This window comes from Chrysemys picta, chromosome 15 (assembly GCF_011386835.1).
Source record: "Chrysemys picta bellii isolate R12L10 chromosome 15, ASM1138683v2, whole genome shotgun sequence".
NCBI classification, from domain to species: domain Eukaryota; kingdom Metazoa; phylum Chordata; order Testudines; family Emydidae; genus Chrysemys; species Chrysemys picta.
Window position 1 is genome coordinate 25,642,508 of NC_088805.1, and position 26,274 is coordinate 25,668,781.

A 26,274-nucleotide genomic window follows, 5' to 3' on the forward strand; every position below is an offset into this window, starting at 1 on the left:
GTTTAAAAAAAAAAAATCTGCTTTCTTCGCAAAGATTCGAACTGGCCGCGGAGACTGATCTACCGTGACCCCTAGAGATGGTCCCTGCAGGTCAGGATGGAGGTGTGCTCTGGGGCTGTGTGGGAGAAGCCTGCACTGTTGCTGACCTGTTCTGTTAGTGAGCTAAGGGGTGTAAATCTGGCATTTTTCGGCTGCGCTCTATTGACTTCAAACAAAGAATCCCGCAGGGAGGAAGGATGGTTGGTGCTGAAGTTTGGGCTCTGGCCGGGGACCTGGGCACCAGGGCTCAATTTCCTGCTTTGCCGCAGACTTCCTGTGGGGGAGACACTGCGCCTCCGTGTCTGTGAAATGGGGATAACAGGGGTAAAGCTTGTAAGGGCCCCAGAGATTCCAGTGATGGGGGGGCCCCGTGGGTTCAGCAGGTAGGTGGTGGTAGCTGAAATGTGGAGACATACTCTACTTTCAAGCAGGCTTTAGAAATGAGGCGTGAGTGGGTATGAAATGGCCAGTGCATGCCACGAGGGATCTGTTTGAAGGAGAACATTCAAAATCCAATATATTACTTTACATCAAGCCCTTACGGGAATCCTGAATGTGCTACTTGGCTTTTAGTGCATCCACTCTGGTTTCCTGCCACTCTGCGCTCGTGCCGCTCCCAACGTCCTTCAAGCACGCTCATGGAAATGTCTCTTCACCCCCCTCCCTGCGCGTCTCCCCCCCACTCCCCTCCGTCTTGTTGTGCTGCAGTTTCTCCTCCATTTCAATAACCCATCCAACGTTTTCCAAACACAATAAAAAGAATGCCCTAAACACATTCCCATTAACCCAGCCACATTGTTTGGCAATTAAATAAGAACGATATGGCCATATTTGGGAGAAAACTCAAGTCAGAGTGTGCCACTGTAGAAGGGTTAGTATGTGTTCCGGGGGGGGGAGGGGAGTTGTCTATTTACTGCCTAGCAAGGAGCTGGCAGCGCAAAAGCAGCGGGAGGATGTTGAGCAGTCTGATGAGGGATCTGGGGGCTGGTCGACACTGGGGACTTACATCGACATCGCTGCGTCTCTCAGGGGGCACCATGCTACTATAGGCAGACAGGGAAGCCTGGAGAACTCGCCGTTCTTCATCCTTTGACAGCGTTGATGCAAAGTGCTATTGAATCCGGTATAGGACCAACTTCTGTGGGTGGAAGGTACGAGCTTTCGAGCGACACAGAGCTCGTCTTCAGGCCTGGGGAAGGGAGCGACGTACGAGTTGGGGCAGATTTTTAGGCAGAAGGGGTCGCAGGTGGGAGGCCCTGGCTTGAAATCAATTGGGCAATTGGGGGTTAGATTGTTAAGCATAAAGGGTTTGAAGTGGGTAATTAAGGGTAACAGGCAGTGTGGTGTGTTACAGGTTGTTCTAATGAGCCATAAAACCAGTGTCCCTGTGAAGTCCCTGGCTTTTGGTTTCTGGCAGAGTTATGAATTGAAGTTCCCAGGTTTGCTGTTTGAAGGTGTGCAGGTTTCGCCTGAGGACAAGTATTGAAAGAGCCCTTCTGCTTAACAATCTGTCCCAGCTTGTAGTTAGGTCAGACACTAGCTCTGTGTCGCTCGAAAGCTTGTACCTTCTGCCCACAGAAGTTGGTCCAATAAAAGCTATGACCTCCCCCACCTAGTCTCTCTTGTATCCTGGGACTAACACGGCTACAATAACACGACCAACCTGCTGAAGAACATTCAGGCCCTTTGGTGTGGCTTAATTACATATGTGGTGGAAAACCTCTTACAAGTGAAATGAAACACAGACTCCAGCTTCCTCCAGGGCCTTTGGGTGCTCAACCTCCCTGCTCCGCCCCAACCCAACCCCTTCCCCCAAGCCCCCCCCCTGCCCCACCTCTTCCTGCCCCGCTCTGCCCCAGCCCTGTCCCCACCTGACCCCTTCCCCCCCAACCCCCCACCTCCGCCCCGCATCTTCCTGCCCCCGCTCCACCCCAACCCCACCTCTTCCCGCCCAGTTCCGCTCCCCATCTCTGTTCCTCCTTCTCCCTCCCGGCGCCTGCTGCACGCCGCAGAACAGCTGCGCCACAGCGGATGGGTGGCGCTGGGAGGGAGGGGGAGGAGTTGATCGGTGGGGCCGCTAGCAGGGGGGAGGTGGGGAGAGCTGGCTGCCAGTGGGTGCTAAGCAACCACTAATTTTTTTTCCTTGGGTGCTCCAGTCCTGGAGCATCCACGGAATCGGCGCCTATGAAATGAAAAGCTTTTTCTTTCCCTGTTCACACGTGAGTTCAGGCTCCGGTATTTCTCCTGCAGCAGTCGATGTGTTCTCTACGGGTGCAAACCTGTACCCACGTGAGTAGTCTTGTTGACTATAAAATCCAAAGGGCATTTTGGATTTTAGCATTGTGGTTATCTTCCCTTTTGTAGGGGAGAGACAGAACGCCAGGCTCTGGTCTTTACTGGGTACCTAAAGGAGAAAGTTGTTTCTGAGGTGTGTTGTTTTTGACGATTTGGGATTGTAAACGGCTCTGGAACAAGGGAAATATTCCAGCATTTCGTGTCACTGTTCATCTGCTTTCCAAAGCAGGCCTTGATGGAAATCCTAGAGAGGGATTTTCTGCAAGAACATTGGTGCTTTGTTTGCGCTAGGCATGCCTGCACTGTGGGTGAATACAGGACATCTGCCCCCAGCGTTGTCAATCTGGCATCTTTCACTAGTGATCTGTTTATAAAATTCCTAGAGGGGAGTGGTACAGGCAGTTTGTGAGGCTGCAGGCAGAGATAAATAGTGCATCAGAAGACAGTTAGTGGGTGAGAAGGCAAACCACAGAAGAGGAGAAAAATCCATATCCTGACTGGGTCAGTGAGTGTGGGCTGCCCTCCGTCCCCATGTACAAATATGGTAATCCCTATCCTCCTTCCAATCTCTTGGGACTCATCTTGCACAGGCAATCGATTCACTTTAAACAAAATCAGCAGCAACCCAAAACCGAAACCAACCCTCTTATGGAAAAGCCTGGGAGAACCTACGAGGGATCAAATTGACAAGGTTCTGTAGAAATCAGTCTACGCCTCACAGACTCTACTATTCTTGTTCGTAGTGTGGTAACACCAAGGGACCCTGGTCAGAGACCAGGGCTGAAGTGTGCTAGGTGGTGTACAAAGACATATCAAAAAGACAAGCTCAGTCCGGCGGAGCTTATAATGTAAGTATAAGACGAGTCCACAGGTGGATACAACAGGGGGCACAAGGTAACTGTGAGACAAAACTGATCCACAGAGAATCATCTCCTCTCTGAAGAGTTTGTTGGGGTTTTTTTTAACCACCCTGTAGCAACATTTTCTATCAAATTCTATAGGACAGTTCAAAGTACCTATAGGGAAGTTGTTATACTCTATTGACTGCTATAGGCCTTTTCCGTATCTTGTGACAATTAGCCACCATACAAAAATGCAGTTCCCTACAGTTCCATTGCATACTAGCAAAGGATCACCTTCCATGGTTTATTCTTATTTGCCAGGACTTCTCAGCAGAATTAGGCCAGTCGTTGACCGTGCATATTTTTTATGCACTTGTTTTCCTTATAGAATCTACAACCCAGCTCTTTGATTCCATTCTGCTTCCACGGTTGCTCTCTCAGATGGAGGCTCGGGACAGCAGTCATCAAAGCCAAGCACCCGACAGCTATTCCTCATTCTCTGCGTGTTGTTTCGGTGATAGCATGCTTTGATTTGAGGTTTTTCCCATGAGCGGAGGGTGCCAAGTATGGTAATGAGATGCGAGGCTCTGCAGCCTGTGGGGATTGGGACATTCCAGACAATTACAGCGAAGACTTTGGGGCATGGGTGGTGGTCATGTAATACATATATACTCTAAAAACAATAATAAAAGCCCCAGCCATCCACCCTGCGCTCTATATCCATCCTGTCTGCGAGGGCCGCCTGTGGGTTGTGGTCTGACTGATGCTATTTGCAGCGGCTGCCTGGCATCAAGCCGCTGTCGTAAGTGTCTCTGCCCCGTCTCTGCTGTAATGTCGACCAGCACAATCCAAGGATGCTTTGCAGGAGACGTTGTGGGGTGCTGGCAGCGTTTGCTAGTGGTTAGAAGAGGGGATTGACAGAGGTTCTCGTATCTGCAGTGGTAGGTTCACCTTCTCCTCTCCATGCACACAAGTTACTCCTGCTCATGTTAACTGCAAAAGACAGTATGTGGTTGTCCTATTAAAGGTACAAGATGCACATGCTGTTTGGCTGTGGAGCAGGCTGCGCCAAGCCACTGACTGGGGAGTGAACGATACCTCATCTGCGGCAGATCCAGGTGGGGACAGGAGGGAGGTGCACGGCTGAAGTCGCAGAGTTGGGAAGCACTGGAGCAAGCGCAGGGAGCAACGGGACTTACTGCACTATTTTGAAGGTGTAGCCAGGGCTCTCCTGGCAGCGCTCATGGGTGCAGGGGGAGAGGACAGACACCATAACCATACAGTAACTCCTACGAGGCAGTACTAGCTGGTAGCTCCAGTGCTTACAGCCATGTTATGGGCCTGATCCTGCGAAGGGACCGGCCTGGGCAAAGTACCCACTGAAGTCAGTAGCAGTCTTCTCAGGTTGGAGTCTATGGTTGCCTCCTGTGTGGGCGCGCTGGGGGGATGGGATTCTCTGTACCCAAGCAGGGCCGTACATAATGTGGCCCATAGAGTGGGTTCCTTAATAAGGCTGGTGCTGTTCTCTACCCCACCCCCCAGGCACCCCAAGCTCATGTAGAAAAGAAAACCACAGGCCTCCTGGTGCTTCTGTGCCCAGGTCCCTTCAACCCTCTGCCTTAAGCTTGTCTCTGAACTTTTTTTTTTTAATTTATGTCACTCTGGTCACGTGCAATGGCCCCAGAGCAAGCCTGCTGGCCAACCAAATGCAAATGGGAAACAAAATCGGAGCCATTCTTCGGAAGTCACCCAAAGGAAAATCCAGTCTCCAGCGCTGTGTGGTGGGAGAAAACACTCCCCAGACAGAGCTGTAAAAAGAGGGGGAGAAAAGTGCACTGGGTTGTCAGAGGGTTCGTCTGAGCTTTGGGACGCTTTTAGACGTCGCTGTCAGGACAGATTTGGTTGGAAGGCGATATTGTCTCAGGGAGGAAGGAGGTTTCACTAGTGTCCGAGCATCGCCGTGGAGAGCACAGAACAAACCCAAGGTGATGTTTGTAAAAGCCGTGTTATTAATACTAGAAACATACCCTGGAACTGCTGCCTGAGGTGTCGTGGGATGAGTGGAGAGGGGATGAAATGAACTTGCTTGGCTCACGGCTTCTCTTCAGGGCAAGAGCTGTTGTGGGGAGATGCAATATCTCGTTCATTGCCAAATTAGAGAGGGGGGTGGGGGTGGTGCCTGTTCTCCCCAGGATGCATTCAAGCTCCAGGCCCTCAGATCCGTTGAGTGTTACCTGGGACACAGAGAGGTGCAGGGGTTTAGCTTAATCGTGCTGTCTCACATCCTGCAGGCTTGACCTGTGCCACGTCGAGGTCAGGACAGCAACTGAGGTGGGGTGGCAAGTCTTCCTTGGAGAGCCACGGGAGAGAGGTGTGCACTGGGGAGAACAGCAGGGCTCGAGGTGGGAGCATTGGCGAGACAGGGTGAAACTTCCAGAGGCTGGCATGGTAGAGAAGGCTCTTGTGCTCCTGGAGAGGGGAGCTTGAGGGGAAGGATAGGGAAGAGGCCCGTCCTAGGTAAACCAACAGAGGCACTGGGAGAGCATTGCAGGCAGCGGGAGCCGCAGAGAAGAAGGCTCTCACCCCAATGGTGCTGACAGAGCGTGACTGAAGGAACAGCCTCTCTGTGGCAGGGACCGTCTTCTTGTCCTGTGTTTGTACAGCCCCTAGCACAGCTGGGGCCCTAGGTGCCTTGATAATTCAAACAGTGGGCAGGGTCGGGAGCGGAGCCATGCAGTGTTTTTTTGCTGGGGGTTTTGATGACTCCGTTGAGCGGGGTTAGGGGGCTGAGTGGGGTTGTTGGAGAACATGAGTCTCTCCTGGACGCAAGGTGCAGGAGGCCATATTTCCGGGGTTACATGCACAATCCCCTCTTGCCTGTGAGGTTCCTGTGTGTGGCAGAGGAATTGTCTTGATCCTCTTGACACAGTGCCATGGCCTCGAGTATCTCGGCCCTGCCGGGCGGAGGGGAAGGCAGGAACAGGAACTCTCCGGAGGCTTGAAAGCTTGGAAAATAAATAGCAACGGGTTGTAAGTTAACCCTGGCATCCCCCGAGATTAATCACGCTGGCTGCAGCCAGCCCCTAGCCCCGGTGACGAGCCCTGTGGTTTATAGATCATGATTCATCGGCCCGACTTAGCGCGACCACGTTATTCCAGCCGATTGCAAAATCGTAAGAGGAATGTTGTGGTTAGTTTACGGCTTAACTATGCAAATCGTCAGGAAGCCTCCCGAGCCGGAGAATGTAGACGCACCCCGCCCGGCTGGCAGGGCTGTGAGGGGGAGCGGGAAGCGCCGGGAGCCGGCTATGGGGCTGTATGGGAGCAGTAGCTCGCACGAGGCAGGGTCCGGGATGGAGCTGGAAGTAAGTGCTTCGGGGAGCCGGCGGGGAGAGGCTGCCGTCCTTCCAAGCGGGGACGGCTGCCTGTGAGCTGGGCCTGGCTCCTGCGTGGTGCCTGTGAATCTGGCTGGAGCTTTTCGAGGGCGGGGAAACCTCCCTGACTGGACCGACTGAAAGGACTTCGCTGAGGTGCCGAGCTCCCCGAGAGGGACGCTCGCCCCTTGGGGGGGCTGAGGCCCCTCCTTGTCCTCTGGGACTGGAGGAGGGGGGAAGCTGAAGGCACAGAGCCTGCTCCCCACCCCTCCTCCTGCAGTCTCCCGCCAGATCCCAGCAGCTGCTGGCTCTGGGAGGAAGTAAACAGAGGAGTGGGAGGAGCTGCACCTTTCCCTCCCCACCGCTGGCTGGGAGCGTGTATGGCAGGGAGGGGTGCAGCGAGGAGCCCCTCACTACTCAGGGAAGGCGAGTGCTGCCTCGGGAGCCGGGACCTCGAGAGGAGGGAAAGGGAGGGGCTGGCGAGTGAGAGCTCGGCAGGGGCCAGAGCTTCACAGCCACAAAATCCTCATGACATTGGAGCCCAAAGGAGTTGGCAGGGTGACTTCCCGCCTGGCTGCCTGGGGGCGGGGTGTAATTTGGGTGTGTATTATTGTAAAGATAAGAGCTGCTGGGGGGGGGGGGGAGCTTTGGCTGGCATTGCCAGTGGGTGGGTGCGTGCTGTCCCTGCCTGGAAGGAGAGTTAAGTGGAGGTGCACACGGCTTCTAGGAAAGGCTGCCAGCTTCATGCTTGTCTAGAGCTAATCCGAGTCCTCTGGGAAACGAGGACAAAGGTGAGCAGCTGTTTATAGTTACTGAGCAGCCCAGGCGGCAGCGCAGGGCGGGAAGGGCTCCGGGGAACGTCGGCCTGCACCCCGGGGCTTGGAGAGCCGTGCTCCTCTCGCGCGCGAAGCTGATTTCAATAAACAGGAGGGATTGAGGGGAACGATAAGCACGAGCGTCGGTGCTAGAGAAGGATGGGTCCAGGGGTTAGAGGACTAGCCTAGGTCCTGAGAGACCTGCAAGTCCCTGCTCTGCCACAAACTTCCCATGGGACCTTGGGCACGTCACGTAGCCTCCATGTGCTTCATGGCCCATCTCTGTAATGGGACAAGAGCCCTGCTGTGCCGCTCGGGGGTGTTATGAAGATACTTGTGTCACACGGGAAGGGGCTCAGATATACAGAAATGGGAGCCGATCTGTACCCTGGATAGATGGATGCTTGAGCTGCCAGGAGTTAATTCTGCTCCTGCCCACCCTTGGAAACACGCCGTGCCCATCGGGATAGTCCACCCTACGACGAGAGAGGACCCACGCTAACCCCTAGCACCGCTTGCCGCTTCCCCCCAGAAGGCACTGGGATTCGATTAAAGCAGAGGGGCTGTGGGCTAGATATCGGGGAAACGTTTCCCGGCAAAGAGACTGTGGAACGGTGTCCCTGAAAACTGGATGTCACCCAGTGCTAGAAAATATACTTCTAGGGCTAGTTGTGCCTTGGGCGAGGAGCCGTGACTCGCTGGCTCCAGGTGTTTTCCTGCTGAGAGCTCTTCAGCCCGTCCTTTCCTTTTGTAGTTTTGCCATGGAGAGCGCCAACAGCACAGATCCCTTTATTTTCCCCATCCAAGCCTTTTGTTTGCTTTGTTTTTGTTTTACTTTGTGGTTTTCGATTTGGCTTCTGGATAAGGGTCTGTCTTTTCTGCATTTGTGCAGTGCCTAGAATCATGGGGTCCGGGTTTGTGACCCGGGTTCCACGGTGCTACTGGGAGATGTCCACGTTCTTGGAGTGCCAGAGCAAGTACTTGGAGCACTTTCTGTTTGCATCTGACCTGTGCTGCAGTGTGTGGGCTCAACCTCTCCGGGTTCCTCCGTGCTCTGTTCCCAGCCAGGGCTTGCTGGGTTTCAGCGTGATGCTCACTGCTTTGGTGGGAAACGTGGCGTTCGTCAGTATGGCCATACCCCAAGGTTCCTTCGCAGGCTGGTCGGTGGGTATCTCACTGCACTCCGGGGCTCTGCTGACGGCTCCTGACATTCCTTTTGCTGCAGCGGATTCACAGCATGGGGAATAATTTGAAGAGACATTTAGCCAGGAGGCCTTCTGACTGGGGGAAGGATTACAAGCTGAATCAGTAGCATTTTTCCTCAGTGGCCTTGTGCTAAAGATGTTGACGCTGATGTTGTTTTACCGTTGGGATGGGGCATCATAACAATAACCGTTCCTCTGCTGCAGTAGGATGTATTGATTCTCTGTCATCTATGCTGTTCTGATCCGTCTTAGGGCAATACTGCCATTTGGGTAGCCCAGCCCAGGGCCCAAACACTAGGGGGCGCCATTGGCTATTTTATTTATGTTTTTGGTGGGGTGAAGCACACATTTTCCTGTGAGATGATGCTGGGTTAATGCTGTGGCTGACGTTGCATCAGACTTGCTTAAAAGTGTTCGGTGGGGCAAACTTAAAAAAAAAAAGTGCCAGTTTTCGTCGGGAGGGAAGGAGACCCGGACACAGCCTTTCAGTGTACGTACCCCGCAAACCCGCTACCGGAAGTGGAATTGTGTGTGCTTGTTTAAGCTCCAGTGCGTTGCGTTTCTCTTTTCTGTTGAAGGATCAAATTACTCAAATGCACATCCCATTTTGCAGCGCTGCAAGGGACATAGACTCGCTTTGGGCTGCGTCCACATGCGCATGTATTTCGGTGGGTGTGTTTCGTTGCCTTATTGCTCCCGTCCCACTCGGTGGTTTTGCTCGTTGGCGCTCAGAGATCATATCATCTGTGCTATCCCAATCTGATACTATGCGGAAGAGCTGCAATTGCCGTACAGGATTACAGCACTCTGGTTTGAATAAGTGCAAACACAAGATAAGATGATACAAGCCTTCCCTCAGGAACACAGCTTTGAGAAGCCGTGGACAGGAACTCTATGTGGCGATTGTCAAGGCCAAAGGAGCTGATCTATCCAAGGTACCTCCATGGCCCGCATCTCTGGGCACCTCACCGCACCCCCTGTGATGTTGAGAAGTGCTATTAGACCCATTTTTCTATATGGAGACCTGAGGCCCAGAGCAACTAAGTGAGTTGCCCAGGCTCTCACAGGAAGCCTGTAGCAATGCAGGGATTTGAACCCAGGTCTTCTAGGTTAGTGCTCTAACCACTGGACCATCCTTCCTGTCTGTTGTTCCCACCTAGTATGTGTCAGTTCAGAAGGGAAGGATGGTAATGTCACATCCATCTCAGCTCTGCCTGCTGGCTCCCTTCTTGTGAGCAGGCCAGGGGATGGAATAGGCTTGTAAATTTCATCCCCCTTTGCTTGCACGCTGTGGGGGATGTCTACACTACAGCGGCTACTGCGACACAGTTGTGGGTCTGCAGCTGTGCCGCTGTCGCGTCGGTGCTTCCTACATCGACAAAGGGGTTGGGCTCAGCTGTGTAATGCACCTCTCAGAGAGACTCTCGCCGGGGCGAGGAATGAATGTTTGTGTCGACCTAGCTGCCTCTACAGTGGGAGTTAGGGCAACCTGCCTGCGTCGCACCGGCTGTGAAATTTCTCACAGCCCCATCCAGTGTAGCTAGGTCAGCCTAAGTTCTAGGTGTAGGCCAGGCCTGAGCAAAGGGGAACCGGTAATGGGGTGGGGGGAAGGCTGCAGCAGGGCAGGGACACTGTAGCTCGCCGCACACTGGCTGGAGCATTTATCAGTGAGGCCTCGAACTGAGAAGCTGGCGTCTTTGCAGGAATAAGAGGCAATTTGCTGCTGTTGTGGTCACAGGCGTGTTTAGGGCCTGTACCCATCTGGCAGGGAGGGGCTGTTAGACTGCGTGGTGAACCGTCTCCTGGATCACTCGATTAATCGTTGACCTCAGTGTGGAAGATGGGCACTTGGACGTCGTGGCAGCTAGTGCGCCTTCTGCTCTGCATCCTGAATTCCATCTGCTGCACAGAGGCCTGTTTCCCAAAGCCCACAAACCACGAAGGAATCCATCGGTCTGAAGGTTAATTAGGGTTGTGTGACCAGGACAGAGCAGGCCTTCTCCTGGCTGTCTTAGAGAATTCCTGCCTGCACCACCCCAGGCAGTGAGGAGTGTCCATGGTCCCTTCTGGAGGGAGGGATGGACAGGTGATTCCTCAGTGCAAGGGGCTGTGGGCTGCCGAAAGCTGCTATGACTCTGGGTGGAGAGTGGAGCAGTCCTGAGTAGCCCTACAGGGCAGGGGGAGGAAGATGGTGAGAAGATGCCGGGGCAGCCAGAGCCGGCTGGCAGTGCGGATCTGCTACTGACCCAGCCCTGGGAGCATGCCTAGCTATATAACGCCCGCTGTGGCTGGCTGGTGTTAAAAACACAAGGCCCCGCTTTTCATTGGCCTTCCCACAATAGCTCCCCAAATAAGCACACCCCACCCCCTCGCCTGGCAGCCGAGCAGCAAAGGGGGAGCGCGCGGCCTCGTCTAGTTCACCGCATGCTCCCGGGGTCCTGGCAGCTCTCGGACACCATGGCACAGGTTCGGTGGGATAGCGCTGCAGCAGGTCCTCCGGGGGAGCGCTGGGAAGTCATGGCTGGGGGGGGTATCGGTGGCTGCTCAAAACATTCACCCCAAGCGGGAGTGAAGCTGCGAGGGACACCCCGCCCCGGCCTTTTACACGCTCGCTGGCATCTGCACGTCCTGGGCTGTCGTCACGCGGTGTAATTCAGCCCACTGCGAGGGAGCGGGAGGCAGGTCTGCGCCCCATTTGCTGGACGTCAGGAAAGTGCAGTAAAAAGGGTTGAAAAAAGCCTAAGATGATTTTTTTTCCTAAAACCCGTTGGGCCTCGTTGCTGAAATGGTTAATAGGGAGGGAGAGTGCCGGATCTGACCAAATGAGAAGCCCTAGCCCACCCCACCCAGACGCCTCTCCTCAGGAGACCATCACGCCCTTCGAAGCTCAGGAGTCTTGCTAATCTTGTGGCTCTTTGTCCGAGCTGAACCCAGACTCCAGAGTTCACTGGCGAACCGCGTCAGTGACTCAGAAAGGGTCACGGAGTTCAGGGCAGCATTAGTGCAACCCAGGGAGGGTGTGTTGTGCGCTCCTTCCCCGTCAGCCTGGTCTTTGCCATGTGCTGTGTTCAGGATGATCCTCGCTGATCCTCGTGCGGCTCTGCTCCCCTCCTTAACCACCTGCCCGTGGGCAGCGGGGAAATCTGGCCTCTCTGCCACAGTGCCAGGAGAGGGACTGAGCATGTGTAATATTTGACCCTGCTTGTGTAGAGGGGGTGGGACCAGGCCAGTGAGGGAGGAGGAGTTGAGTTAGAGGGAGGGTTGCAGTCTGAGCTGAACCTTTTGGTGGGTGTAAATCATACCCGTCGCATTCTGGAGACATGGGTCCAGGGAGGTTGGGAGATTCCTTTTAGCCATGAGAACGCTTCCTGCCAACCCAAGAGGCCATCAAAGGAGCAGGAGGAAGAACAGTAGCTGCTGTGTTTGCATTTCAGTTTTATTTCAGGATTTGTGTTTAAACCAAGCGCTTTTGAAAAGCCAAATAAAGTGGTGCAGTTGCCACCTCCCGAGAGGTCCTCCGTGCCATCGGGTGCGTTGCCTTCATGGCTACAAGGGGTGGTCTCGCAGACGCATGTGGCTACCTAGTAGCGGTTACTCAGCAAGTAGCTTGTATTTGCTGCCAGCAACAAAACTGTCTCTTGGTGTTCCTGAGGACAGCAAGCAGAGAGTGCTTTGCACTCGTGAGCATTGGATTCCACTTCTGCAGCAGCCTCCTTGAAACGAATGCAACAGATTATTAGCATTAGTTAGTATTATTAATGAATGGCACTAAGTTTAGCCCCATCCAGGCTGCTCTCGCTAACCCGCAATGAGGTCTGAAAGATCCCGCCCCCGATTTCCTGCCATCTAACACCCTCCACTGCTGCTTCCTGCCCATGCAGATGCATTGGCAGCAGTTCCTCTAGTGTGATCTTTTGGATGAATGAGTATGTGCATTGGGGATCTAGCTAGACAAGGGCATTTTTCTGGCTTTACTCTGCAGGCGCAGAAGCACTTGCTTGTAGGGCCTCGTTATTTACACTTGCATCAATGTCCGAGTCTAAATTTCCTGTATTGATTTGATGATGCGGCATTTAAATACCCGAACGGCTTCTCTGAACTTGCCTGATTCATCTAGCAGCTGTGTGAATTGGGTCGAGAGAACGTCTCTTGCCTTTCAGGGAGCTCCCTCGCCCCGGAGGGAGGAGCACTGTTTCCATCCCCAGATCTCAATATAAACCCTTTAGATCCCGCCCCTCTGCAGCGAGTACCATGTGAGTGGAGCTCCATGTCTACACAGGCCCAGTGGCTGCCCATGCAGAATTCATTGCAGGATCGGAAGCGGTTGATACTTAGAGACGTTTTACTTTTGCCAGTCCTGAGAACCCAGGCTTCCAGCTAAGCTAGGTTTACCTGCCCAGAAATCTCCTGAGACAGCCTGTTGCAGGCCCTGTTGCAGACTACAGAGCTTCTGGCGGATCAGAGGAAGGTTTGAAAAGCAATTGGGTATTCTCTGAACTGCGGTTCCAACCCTTTCGAAGTTCTCCCGTCACTACGTCCGATTCTTGGATGCTTCATGCCTCGTGTCGTCATTTTCACTAGTGCCCCGCGGGCGTGAAAGGCTGCCGTTCTGATCTGGCTGGGCTTCACACTCCCGTTGTGCAAGCGCAGATGCCAGCGTAGGGCAGCAGGCAGTGGAGAATCAGGCGCGCTCTTTACGATTGCCGTTTGGTTTGTGCCCTTTGAATCCACACAAATAGAAAGAGAGGCGCTGACGTCGTGAGCGTATCCTTAAAGTGAAGCACGTGCCTCCAGTACTTTGCCGAATCAAGGCCTGAAAGAACACGATGCTTTCCTGTCGCTTCCCGTAGCCCATTTCGATAGCTCTGTGCGTCTCCGTTAGCACTAACCCTTTGGGGCACAAGAGTTCACTTGGCGCAGAACACTGGTGCATGGGAGATCTGTGTTCACGGGCAACGCTGGAGTGTGCTATCAAATCGCACACCTCTGTCATAAAGCACCTTCCTAGCAGCTGTAAGCAGGACGCACAGGTCATCCGGGATCAGCCCTTCTGCGGATCAGTTCAGTTTGAGATTTCTTCCTTTCAGCCTGTGGAATCCTTTCCCCAGGGAAGCTGCGCTGGCCAAGCCCCAGTGGATTTACTATAGGAAACAGTCCTGTATTAGCTGGGGACCTGCATGGCTTAATAAATCATTTCCGTCTCTAATTTCTACGTCTCTGTGGAATTCCTTTCATTTGATGCTAGCCAGAAGGAGGTCTGAGGAATCGGGCCTCCCCCCTGATGTCTTCCTGCAGCTGCAAAATGGAATCCAGCATCATTATTATCATTTTACAAACGCTCCTGTTTGGTAACATGAAATGCCTGGGAGCGGGGCGGTGCCGATAGAGTTTTGATGGGCGCCTGCACAAACTCTCTTAAAGGAGGGTAAAGACAGGTGGGTGCCTGTTTGGGGCAGATGGGAGTAACGGCTTCTAAATGAAGTTTCTGTCAAGCTGTGCTGAGTCTCCTCCAGGTGATCGGGGGTCAGGTTCACTTCTCCTGCACAGTGTTCATTGCGTCACTTGCCCTGAAATGGGTTGCGTCGTTCGTAGCCTCTGCAGCCTCGTCGCTTCTGTAGCCAGTGGGAGCCTTTCCATTCACCTTAATGGGAGTTGGATCAGGTCCCCAAGCATAGACCCAAAGCGGGCTCTGATCTCTGCATTAAGCTTTCTGCCCCGCTGGCCTGCAGCAGCCCTGCCTGCCCCTTGACTGCAGATGTCCACCCCGTGGCTCAAGCAGCACTTTGTTCGTTTCCCCTCTCGGTCAGCCCCTTCAGCATTGTTGAAATGCGCTTGTTTGGTTTAGGCCAGGTGCTAAGATTTATCCGCCTCAACAGTTTTGTTTGTTTTTTTTCTATTGTCCCTTGTTTTGCAGCAGCAGCAGCAGCAGCAGATGCCCCGTAGCAGCCAAGAGGAGAAGGATGAAAAAGAGAAAGAAAAGGAGAAGGAGGCAGAGAAGGAGGAAGACAAACAGGAAGCAGAAAACGACAAAGAAGAACTGACAAAGTAAGCAAGTTTTCTCCTTTCTCTCCGCTCCTCGCCCCTACGGATCATAGTGTGCACTGGGCTGGGAATGCATCATCTCAATGCTCCCTCCTTAAGGAGAACCGCACTGGGAGGGCGGGGGGAGGAGAGTGGTCAATGCTTTGAAGTGCATCCAGCGGAATCTGGGCTCTGATCCCAGTATTGGGTGATCCTTTCGCAGGTTACCTTGGATGTGCTGCGTGTACCCATCTCTTCTCCTAGCACAGAGCAGGCTAAACCTGCTGCTAGGAAAGGAGCGAGTCTATTCGTTTATAGATTTCCCCTCTTCCCCCGCATCCCTGGAGAGCCTAGATGAAATCACGGATTTGCTTTATAAAGCCGATCAGTCCATGAAGCAGCTTTGATACCAGGGTTTGTTTGATTGTTGCAAGATATGGCTGAGCCTCCTAGAGTCAAAGCAGAACTCGGGATGCAGCGGAGCATAGAGCTTCACCTTTAGCGGTGTTGCTGTCGATGTGAGATCTTCCAGCTCAAGGGATTTGACCAGTTTTATAACCGTGCTTGGCACCGCCTGGCTTAGCAGGGAACGCCGGATTTGTTGCTGGGAAAGGTTGGCAGGCAGACTGCTAGCTATCTGTAATGGGCTTAATACTTGGCTTAGGAGAACATCTGGCTTCATTATATCCAGGCTGCCTAAACGTTTACCAGCAGGTCCCTTTCAGGAAGATAAATGAGGAGGAGGCGATGATAAATTTGAATGGCCCAGCGTTAAACCTGTCTCTGTCAGGTCTCTGCGCGCTCTTGGAACTGCAACCATCTGCAAAAAAAAAAAAAAAAAAGCCCAACCCACCCAAAGTCAGGCAAAGTGCCCTCGTTGCAAACTCCCAAAATATATCCCATCACCCAGTGATTTCCCTGCTTTTGCAGGGAGAAGAATGACGACACGTCCGGGGAGGATAACGACGAGAAAGAAGCCGTCGCTTCCAAAGGGCGTAAAACCGCCAACAGTCAGGGCAGGCGCAAAGGCCGCATCACCCGTTCCATGGCTAACGAGGCCAACCACGAGGAGGCAGCCGCTCCGCAGCAGAACACAGAGCTGGGTATGTACCTGCTGGCCACAAAGCCTCCTTAACCCAAGGTGGGGAGGAGGGGTTTGTATCAGTCCAGCCAGCTGGGTGGAGGGAAGGCCCTGGGAACAAAGGCTGCTGGGTTTCGCCTCTGTTTTGTCACTGATTCATTGGGCAGCCTGGGACAAGTCGCCGTGCCTCAGTTTCCCTATCTGGACATGGAGGATGATAATCCTGTCCTACAGCCCTGGCTCTTTAAAATTCCTCCTGCCCTGAGGAGTGGGAGCGATGTTTCACCAGCACCTCAGGATTATCCAGTGGAATTCATCCAGCTGGACAGGAGGCATCTCAGAGGGCTAGGCCTGTGTCTCACCAGGTGAGGTTTGCGTCACTTGGCACCTCAGCTGGAAAGCCCCGAAGGAAGGCAAAGGGAATTGTGCCATTTTCAGCAAAGCCGTGCAGATCTTCATGCAGGCCTCTCTGTACTGCCGGTGACTATTGAGTGCAAGGCCATCCTTGGGAGTCTGGCTGGCAGCGTGTTTCACCATGTGCCCTGAGGCAGGCTCAGACTGTCCTTGAGAGCTCCGCAGCTAGCCGAGTCACAGTGCGCTGCACCTGCCCGGGGGCCTCGCTTGGCTTCACTTGCTCCCTGCTCTGGCCCCCGCTCCCTCCAGTTTGTGGCGTGCCTGGTCTCGGAAGCAGTAGGGATGGGCGATGGCCCTGATGCAGCTTGTTGCAGTGACCGTGGTGTTGGAAAGCCAGGCTTTCCCTTCCTTGCCTTTGTGGGCACCACACATGATGGCTCAGTGAGGGGAAGGCTGGGACAACTCTCTGCCTATAGCCTGTGATTCCATATTTCTTCCAGAGGAGGAGATCCTCAGCACATCACTTCCCCCAATGCTTTCTGTCCCACGCTGTCTGCGCTTGGGACTTGACTTGCTAGGCTAGCCGGTTCGACGCAGCTCTGATTCCCTGCCCCGTTTCAGCCAACCTCCCTGCCGTGCAAACACGTGTGCAGTGATCTCAAAGGAGAGGACCCAATACAACAACCCCGGAACATCCTGAAAGTGCCATTATGTTTCCTGAGACTTTAGGGCATCTCAGGCTGGCAGGGCGGTGCCCGTGGTGTTGTCAGAAATAAGAGAGAGAAGTCAAACTGATCTCACCCTAAAACTCATGGACAGACGGCTAGCGTAACCCTTAGTTTGGAATGACAGGAGACAAGGATCCTGCATGCAGCTGAGATCATACAAAGTTGATAGCTTCCACTGCCAGCCACATGGGGGCTTGTAAGTGTTGAAACGTGCCATATCCAGGCAATGGTAGATGGTGTCTATCTTTCCCTTCCTTCTATGATTGACAAAAAGGTGGTGGTTTCCCCTTGGGAACTATCCACGGCTGTCTTCGATACGCTGACTGCAGTATTTGCCTGATTCCCTATAGCAAATACTAAAGAAACATTGATCCATACCTGTCTATTGGAGAATTTCCTTACTGAAAGCAGTGTCTTTATTAGTATAAATTAGGTCTGCAAATGTGTCTGTTGATTCACCGGCTGAGTATTGTCTAAACCCTTGACTGTGAGCTCTCCAGTGCAGTGACTGTGTGTGTATAGTGCTAGCACGGGGGGGCCCTGGGCCCTGTTTGGGGTGCTTAGGCATTGTGCCAGTAGCGGTAGGGAATAAGCCCAGTCATTTAGGTAGCATGTTTCCTCCAGAGGTCTCCAGTGGAATCACAAGCAGGGAGAAAAGCCAGCTGACAATAGTAAAGTGACCAAAGGAAATGGGCTGATGTCACTGGCATGCCGAAGCAATCAGTTACACTTTGTGTCTCCCCAGTAGTGATTTAATGTAGGTTGGCGAAGACAGTTACTGCATGTTAAAGTCCCATTGAACATTAAAAAACAAACAAAAACCCCCATACTGTGGTTTAGCTGCAGCACGCTGCAGTTCCCAGTAGACATCTGTTACGTAACTGCTCAACCTCAATAAATATCATTAATCAAACCCAATAGGCCATTTATCTGACATTTATTTAACATACCCTGACAATCTTATTAAAACTCAATTAAATCCCTAGTCAAGTGTGTTTGGTATACTTAAAGCAAATAAATCTTGAAGCCCTGAATTTGCCCATGAAGGGGGAAAGAAAATTCCTAGGTATTGATTTCTTCTACCAGCTGAGCTAACATGTGCTGGCTGGATCTCTGTGGGGACTATATTTCTAATGGAGGAAATGACCTGTGGTGACTTCCACAAGGCGACACCTGCAATCTGGTGCAGTCAGCTGTGAAGGAGATGCATTTTTCTTACTCCCAGGCCCTGGTACTTAACAGGTTGTGGGCATCAGAGCTGTACTCTTCCCCCTCCAGAGCCCTAGAGCCTTTACAAGCTTCTCAGAGATGCTGCTTCTCCTCCCCACCACTGTCCTTTAACCTAGCCGGTCGGCCTAGTTTCCATTTTAAAAGGACGTGGTCAAAACCTCTCTCCTCGGTGTTGAAATAATGCTCTGCCTGTTGGCAGCTGAAATGAAAATCTGTTTGCTTACTGGGGGGTTTCTGTCTCTGACTCACGTAGTAGTTTGTTGTTGTAGGGTTTGCTCACGTGTGTCAGGCTGCCAGTGAATACCTTACTCAGGCCCACATGGAGCACGGGGGTGGGGAATATAAGTGAATGGTGGGCATGACCAGCACCCATCTCTTACTATGCTGGTTGGAGGGCACGGTTGCATTCAGGCCTCCTGAGATTTGCTGTTGCTCCGAGGCTCTTGTCGGGTGTGAAAGTGAATCCGATGTAGCCCAAGGTGCTGCATGCAGTCTCTGGAAATCTCTGATCGCCCGGGTATTGCACCATCTCTCTAAGCGCATCAGATTTGCTGCCGACTGGCTCCCCCTACTGACTCTTCGCTCCCTGGGGGTTGATCAGTATCGTTGAGATGACCACGGCCCTGCAGTCGGTCTGAGTTCTCAGCTCTTGCCACCCCCCGCGACGACACCTCTCCACACAATTAGAATAAAATCAGTAACTACGTCACACCTTTTTTCTGCGGGACAAGGGCAAGTGGGACCAACATATCACTGGCAAAACGCAGTTTCCCTAAGGGGGGCTAGCTTCGTTTTCCCAGCCCAAAGCCACCTTCCACTCAGAACTTCCATCGGTGTGACGAATACTATGCTGGCTCAGTGATATTGGGCCTGGCACCTCCCCGAATCTAAGCCTGGCACGGAGGCTTGTGAAGCACTTTGGGATGCTCAGATGAAAGGCGCTATCCGTGTCCAGTGTATTCTGATCGGAGTGGCTGGCATTTGGGCGCGAGTAACCCTCCTGAGATTTTCTGGCTCAGTTGCTGTGTTTCGTACGTTTAAATCCCTCTCACCGTAACCGCTTGGTTCTGTCTGTTTATTTTTCAGCTTCTTTGGAGATGAATGAAAGTTCTCGCTGGACAGAAGAAGAAATGGAAACGGCCAAAAAAGGTAATACACAATACATTTTTTTTTCTCCATCTGCCAGTTCTGTTGGTTTGGAAAGGAAGCCAGTCCATGGTGTTAGATGGTACACGCCCAGCAGAGACAGTGTGGGTGTGTTACCACACTGAATCTTGGGGTCCTGATTCTGTTCTTCTTTACACTGCTTTCACCCACTGTGTAAAACCATTGACTTCAGTGGAGTGACTCCTGATTTATGCTCGATTTAGGCGAGCAGGAACGAGGACCTGTATAGTCTGAGAAAAGTGCTTTTGTGTTTGTGTTGGTAACAAGCTACAAGGTTGGCAGCAAGCTTGGGGATTTTGTCAGTGCTTGCTCCAGGAGTCATGCGCGATTGATGTGTGTCATGGAAGGACAAGGTGTTGTCACATTTCTGGAGCGAGGTCACTAGAGGAGACGGCTGCATGGCCAGAACTCGTGTCGATGTCGAACTGGGAGAGCAGTTGGTGGTTTGCAGGCCTGGGCTAGATAGCTGGGGTTTAGCTCTGTGTCACGGAGTTGAAGACTAGAAGGGATCATCTAGTCTGACCACCTGCATATCACAGGCCAGCAAACACCACCCACCTCCACACCAAGTCCAACAACCAGAATTAAACCAGAGTGTTGTAGCCTAAGGAGACTAAACTATTGTGTGCCACAGGCAGAAAACTGGAGGGACCAAGGTGCCCAGTGCCCGAGGTCTCTGCAGTGGCAGGAAATTGTGTTAGTGAGATATGCCCAGCAGATAATCCATGCAGAGGAAGGCAATCTTCTGCCCCTACGGTCCTTGCCAGTCTGACCTGGGGGAAAATTCCTTCCTGACCCCAAATTTGGGGTCACTTTCTGTGTGTTCGTGGTTCACACATGGCCCCACACCGGTAAAAGGCATGTACCCTGATGCCCATGCAGAGGGATTCCCATGTATCAAAAGAGTAGAAGATAACCCCCCTGGCCCATAACTGCACAATTGCAATAGCCCACTAATGGCAAGTCAGAGTTTCCGATCTCTGCTGCCTCCTTTAGAGGATGCACTGTTGTTCATAAAGCGACTGCCACTGCTACATCATCAACCGAGAGCCCCCAGGCCCCTGAATCGCAATTGCAGATGGGGATTCTCCTGCTGAATGCTGAGACGGGGCTGTCCCTTTAACCGGGGCGAGGCTGCTGGCCGGAGGAGGTTTGTTTTGCATCCTGTGGCCGAGAGAGCCCGTCGCTGAGACCGTTGTGTAAATGTGCTGAGTGTAGCAGGCTCCCCTTGCCACTTCCCCCTCATTTGTCGGGCTCCTGTGCCAAGATTTCTGCTGTTTAATTTTTTCCGAAGTCATGTCCTGTTGATCTGCGGTTGAGTTCCCAGCCAGTGCCAAGTGCATCCTGCTCAGCTTGCTCCCGCTCTTCTGGCCTGCGAGTAGTGTAGACGTGCAGCTTCATTTGGGGACAGCAAACTTAGCCAGACCGGCTGGCAGGTGTTAGATCAGTTGGGGAAAAGCACCTGCAGGAGGCACATGGAGCATAGCCTCTGGCTTCTCGCGTGCCTGCAGTATCCTGGACTGAGTTTATTTCTAATACGAATATACCAATATGTTTGGCTTGTTCTCGTTTGAGCCATTCGGACCCTGTATAGACCCCTGGGCCAGTCTTGTGTCCGGCCAAGCGTTACTCTCTCTAGGCTCGTCGCTTACTCGATAGACGTCAGTCAGGCTGCCTGGCTGAGCTCCAGCTGCTGAGATTAGCAGCTGCCGGTCAGTGGATTTCTGCTGCAAGGGTCACTTTGAGCAGCCCCCTCTTTCTGATTTGACTGTAGAAGAGCCATTTAGGCTGCACGGTGGGGCTGTGCTAAAAGGAGCAGTCTTGGTAGCCACCCACCTAAGCCAGCATGGAGGATGGAACTGTGGGGAGGAGGCATCCAGTAGCCGCAACATCTGCCCAATTTGTATAGAAAGGCAGCAGGTAGCGCTCCAGCCTACGCAGGATTGGATCAGCCCACGGGAGTGTGGGGTTTGGTCTCCCCCGACCCCCTGACCATTTGAATGATGTTTCCCCCACACACTGATCTGAGAAATAGCGAGGTTTCCATCACAGGTGTCTGCAGAGAAGCTAAATTCCCATCTTGCCAGGCCCCAGCCACCTTCACAAGGCATTTTCCTGCTGAGTGCACCCAGCAAGTTCGAATTCACTCTAACTGGCACTTCCAAAGCTTGGTCCTGGATTATTTTTTTAGCCTGCAGCCAGTTGGCATTCTGAATATTCAAAACGAACCTCAACAGTCAGTCCCAGTCTGATCCTTCCAGCTGATGGCTGTAAGGGTCAAACCCAGCAGCACATATGCCAAGGACCTTGGTTTGGGGTAGTAAAGCAGGGTAGTTGAATAATCTCTCCAGGTTGCAATCTGAGTGAGCATATTCAACAGCACTTGCATAGCGATGCTGAACGGAGAGATTTGAAGTAAGGGAAGGAGGTATTATGGATATAGGGTGAGACAACAGTGGGGAATACCATATTATTAAAGTTAACTAGGGGAACGAGAACCTTGTAAGGGTGAAGTTCTTGTTTAACGACACTTATTTTGTAGTAAACTTTGATTCGATAGTCTGCCAAAACGTACAGTGATTGATATAATTATGGTGCCGTGTGTTCTGATATCATCGGCTTCTTCCATTGTGACTGTGATTCAAAGGTACAAGCAGGTGGTTTTGATTAGCTGTAGTTGCTCCAGGAGTTACCACACTTGCTTTTGGACTAGGTGGTGGGTAAAGAGTGAATCCACTCCCATTGGAGCTTCACCCCCAGCTTGGACCTGATTGAGTTTTCCCTGCAGGATGGTTTATCCTTGTCCGTGCTCTCATGCCCCGGCCCCCGGGAATGCTTGGCTAGCTGCTAGGGTCAGGGGATTTATCGAAGAGCTAGTAACCATTCTTGATGCAGCTCAGGGCTTTCCCCAAAGCTTTAACATGTGGTTTTACTTTGAAAAGGGACTACGTAATGCTGGCACCTTCTTACTCGCCAGCTTTTCCTCCCTGTGCATCACGGAGGCTCAGATCTGCTGACTTCAGTGACAAAAATAAGCTTTGGCCACTTTTCAGTCCTGTGAACTGTGCTGGCTCTGCAAACCTAGGGCTAAGGGGTCTGTCCTACTTTGTGCATCATCCGCTCCTGTGCAAACACATGGAAAGCAGTGGATTGACACAGGGGAGGGCATGCTCTGAGGACAGTGGGTGGCTGCGCAGGTGTTGTTTGGCCTGCAGCACTGTTAGCTCAGGTGATGATGCACAAGAAGGGAAGCGACCCCCCACTTGATTCTCAGATAGCCAGGCTGAGTTTTCAGGGCTGGTAGTTAGAAACACCAGCCTTTTTACTAGTAAACCAGCACACACATTGATATTAAATGAATTAAACAGGGGTCCACATGAAGCCTTCTTCTTAGCTGCCTTCTGCTTCTTAGCCACCTTTTGCTTAGCCTGCGTGTGTGTGGAAATGCACTTCATTGCGTGCGTGTGTATGTGCAAAATGTCCAGATTTCTGCTCTGTCGCCCCTTCCTAGCACGAAAACCTTGTGCTCTTGCAAGGGGCTGTCAGGTTGGATGCAGAGTAAGCGGCAGTGTATGTCCCCTGCTGCAGAGAGAATCCCTCACCACCACACATGCAATCACCCACGCTTGCTCCGTTCCAGTGTAAAAACCTGCTGATTGAAATAAACCTCGGAAAGAGAAGCTGGGTGTCAGCCTATCTAGTCTTCGGCTCACTCCCCCTTCCATGAGTGCTGTGGGCTAGCCGAGAGGCAGGCGTGGGTACTAGGACATTTCCATCATTGGGGATTTTTAAGAGCAGGTTAGACAAACATCTGTCAGGGATGGTCCAGATAATACTTAGTCCTGCCTTGAGTGCAGGGACTGGACTAGATGACCTCTCGAGGTCCCTTCCAATCCTATGATTCTATGACAGGAAGGTACAGGGGTAAGAGCAGAGGAAATGAGCACATACAGCGTTAGGTGATTCTCCTGGACAGGTCGAACCCTTGTGCTGGCAGGGGAGCATCGCCAGGTATCGGGGGCAAAATCAGATACAGGGGCCAGAGTCGCTCCAGGGGATCCCTTGCCTCTGCGAAGCAGCAAATTGAGCAAGAGCATAGTCTGGCCCTGCCTAGTCCCAGGGTAGCCTCATGCACTTCTGGGGCCGGGTGGCCTGGGGCAGGAAGTGGCAGACAGCTTGCACTGCTGTGGTCCCCGCTCCAGCCTAACACACGAACGGGGCTGAGGGGGCGCTAGAATTTGTTAGCTTCCTGTGTTAGCATCCGCATAGCTGACCCTTAAGAGGCGCGGGATCTCCCCTCCCCCACCATCTCCTTTGTAATGCTCCTGTAGCTTTCAGCCTTCTAATCCTTGAGTAGAGGTGGGGCCCGGGCACTGATGTTCACATCCGTCAGTCCAGAAGCAGGTTCAGGTGGGAGAGGTTGGTTCAGCCAGTTACGGTAACGGGCAGGCCGCAGAGTTGGGCCCTGGCTCCGTGCTTGCCTACAATCCAGGGGATGATCAGGCCCCGTTGTGGTTTGTCCCGGCATTCTCTTTGCCCGCAGTTGTGTAGCAGTCCGAGCGGGGTGGCGGTGGCCTGTGGAGCTGCTCTCTGTATCACGTTGGTCTCTCTGTCACGGCATGCGTCGTGTTTCTTCGCTAGGTAGCAGAGAAACCCCAGGGTCTGCTCAGGGAGCGTCAGCACATGGAATACAAAGACCTGTCAGGGGAGCGGGTTGGTAATGACTGTAATTTCCCGCCTACGGTTGAGTTTTGAACAGATTTTTCCTTTAACAGTAAGGGAGCAGGAATAGCACCTCAACCAGGTGATGAAACAGCCAGATTGTGCTCCAGTGGCTGCTTCGCGCTGCCTCCGTTCTTTGGGAGTAGCCCTGGCGAGGAGGAGCCATGTTTTCCTCAAAAAACGGTAAAAGTCCCTCTTGGATTGTGGACGTTGGAGGGAAAACTGGCTCCTGCTAAAGGCTCAGAGGTGGACACTGCCTTTCCCTCAGCCGGGCCTCAGGGGACGAGTGGCCCGGAGAGGGCAGTGAGGTCAGAGTTCAGTGGGAGGAAGACGTAAATCCTACCAGCAGTGGAGTGGGCTGCTCTAGAGTTCTGTGACTGAAGCGAATGGAGTAGGCCGATGTAGCCGAATCACCGGGGACTCTTGCGCACTGATGGGCTGTTATTGCCGTGTAACAAGGAGGCTAACTTGGGTCAGGGGAAGATGTGGAGGGTTAATAGAAAACACGGTGAAGCATTAACATGGCTGATGTCCCAGAGAGCCCCCCAATAAGGGGAGACCGGGGTTCACACGGGCCAATCTCCTGCGAGCTGTTGTCAAGAGGAGAAGAGGGAGACCACACTAAAGGGGAACTCCTTGACCATTGCAGCCAGGGGAATCTGCAGCAAACCGTGTCAGACCCACTCGGTTTGCGGCACTGCACCGTGCAGTGAGATCACACAGCGGCTGCAAAAGTCACCCCATCCCCCCGGCTGTGAGCACCCCCTCTTAGCAAGGGCCGGGAGATCCTCTTGTGAGGATGGAGAGAGTTTCGTTGCAAGTCTCCCTCGCAGCAGCAGAACATCTTCCGGACGCTTCAACTGACAGACTTAGCAGGAGCCAGAACAATCTGGATCCCCAGGCTGGTTTCTGAGGAAGAGTGGCGCAGACGGCGCAGGTCACAGCTAGCGAGAGCTGGCGTTTACCGTAAACGCCCTTGGATGAACTGCCGTGGCGTGTGCTGCGCGGAGAAGTCCCTGCTACTCTCATTGGCCTGGAACCAGGAGTCCTGTGTTCTGTTCCAGGCTCTGCCACTGATGTGCTCTGGGACCTTGCGACTTGCATCGTGCCTCAGTTTCCCTACCTGCAAAACAGGGTTAATAACGTTATATACAGTCACGCACTTGGTAAAGCACTGGGCGATCCGCAGGTTAGTTTGGCTTGTGGTGGAGCATAGTTTTTCAGAGCACAGTGTCCTTTCAGACCGCTTTTGGAGGGGATGGCTTAAACTTCAGTACGCACTGCCTCTGTAATGCTGGCCGTGGTCGGAGAATCCCATCCCCTTCCCAGTAACACTCCATCCCCTCGGCTGCCAGGCTCACAGGGTCTCCATCAGCTGTAGGAAATGGTTAAAGGAGAACGTGAAGGGAGAAGGGGTCAGAGGGGTCTTGGGAGGAGTGTCGCACTGGGTAGTGTAGCATTTTTGGGATGAGATCATTTTTTTAAGTTTAACCTTGATCTGTTAATCCAGTTGAGAGCCCGTCAAGGGACCGTTTTGTGGGCTCGCTCATGCGTCGTTCTGCGAGGCGAGACCTGGGTGGGGCGAGGGCAGCCATGCTGGAGAGCCAGGGGAAAAATAATAGAAAAAGGCTGTGACTGTGGAGAGCTTGAATGAAAGCCACGCTCCCCGCAACACTGCTTTCCTCTCAGTCTCTCATGTTCCAGAAACCGAATGCGCTTTAAAGTGTTCTCGCGGGTCTGCACACTCCTCTTCCTTCCTGTCTTCCTTTCTCAGGCGCTCCAGCCTCAGTTTCCACAGACCGGGGAGGAGACTGTCCCCACCCCCGCGCCCTGGCCAATCCCATCTGCAAGGGCTCACCGCGCAGCCAGCACGCTTGGGGTGTGTCTGCCTGTCCCTGTCTCCCCTGCCCTTGGAACGGGCTGAAGTTATCCGACCACTTGTTGGTCCAGCGTTATCTCTGTGCTCTGTTTGTTTTCTCTGCCTCCTCTCCCGGGAGCCCTCTGACCTTGCCAGATGGTAGCGACCTTCGGTTGAAAACCAAGGCAGAGGGGAGACGTGTGGGGAAGGTCCGGCCCGGTTCAGTAGAAGTCGAATCTGCTTGCACCTCCTCAAAGAAAAGCCCCTTTGATTCATTTCAGAGCAGAGGAAACTATTAAGCAAAGCTTTGTTTTCTTGGCTCACTCCCCCTGCTGTTGACATTCAGATGAGAGAGAGCGAGCGAGCGCGAGACAGAAAGTGAGAGAGAGAAAGGAAGTGGGTGCCAAGTTGGCCGCACCCCTTGTCAGCTTGGGTCAGTGCCACGCTCGTTATTAATGCTCTGTCTAGAGGTCACATTCAGACAAACCGAGCCTCTGGGTCAGCCAGAGGAAAAGATTAGAGCTCGTTTGCTGCTCCGCCGCA

General features: G+C 52.9%; 1 protein-coding gene across 40 annotated transcripts in view; it reads left to right on the forward strand.

Annotated features, from left to right (window-relative positions):
* The window catches only part of NCOR2 (nuclear receptor corepressor 2), a 395,046-nt gene that overhangs the window by 281,545 nt on the left and 87,227 nt on the right, over positions 1-26,274 (forward strand). For 21 of the 40 annotated variants that reach the window (XM_065568675.1, XM_065568667.1, XM_065568670.1 and 18 more), the window contains 3 exons: positions 14,481-14,615; positions 15,522-15,694; positions 19,071-19,133. In XM_065568675.1, coding sequence (XP_065424747.1) covers positions 14,481-14,615; positions 15,522-15,694; positions 19,071-19,133 — 371 coding nt within the window. Of the gene's footprint in view, positions 1-6,385; positions 6,542-7,063; positions 7,151-7,232; positions 7,342-14,480; positions 14,616-15,521; positions 15,695-19,070; positions 19,134-26,274 lie in introns of those variants that run through there. The other 19 variants (XM_065568677.1, XM_065568676.1, XM_065568679.1 and 16 more) reach the window with 6 other exon arrangements.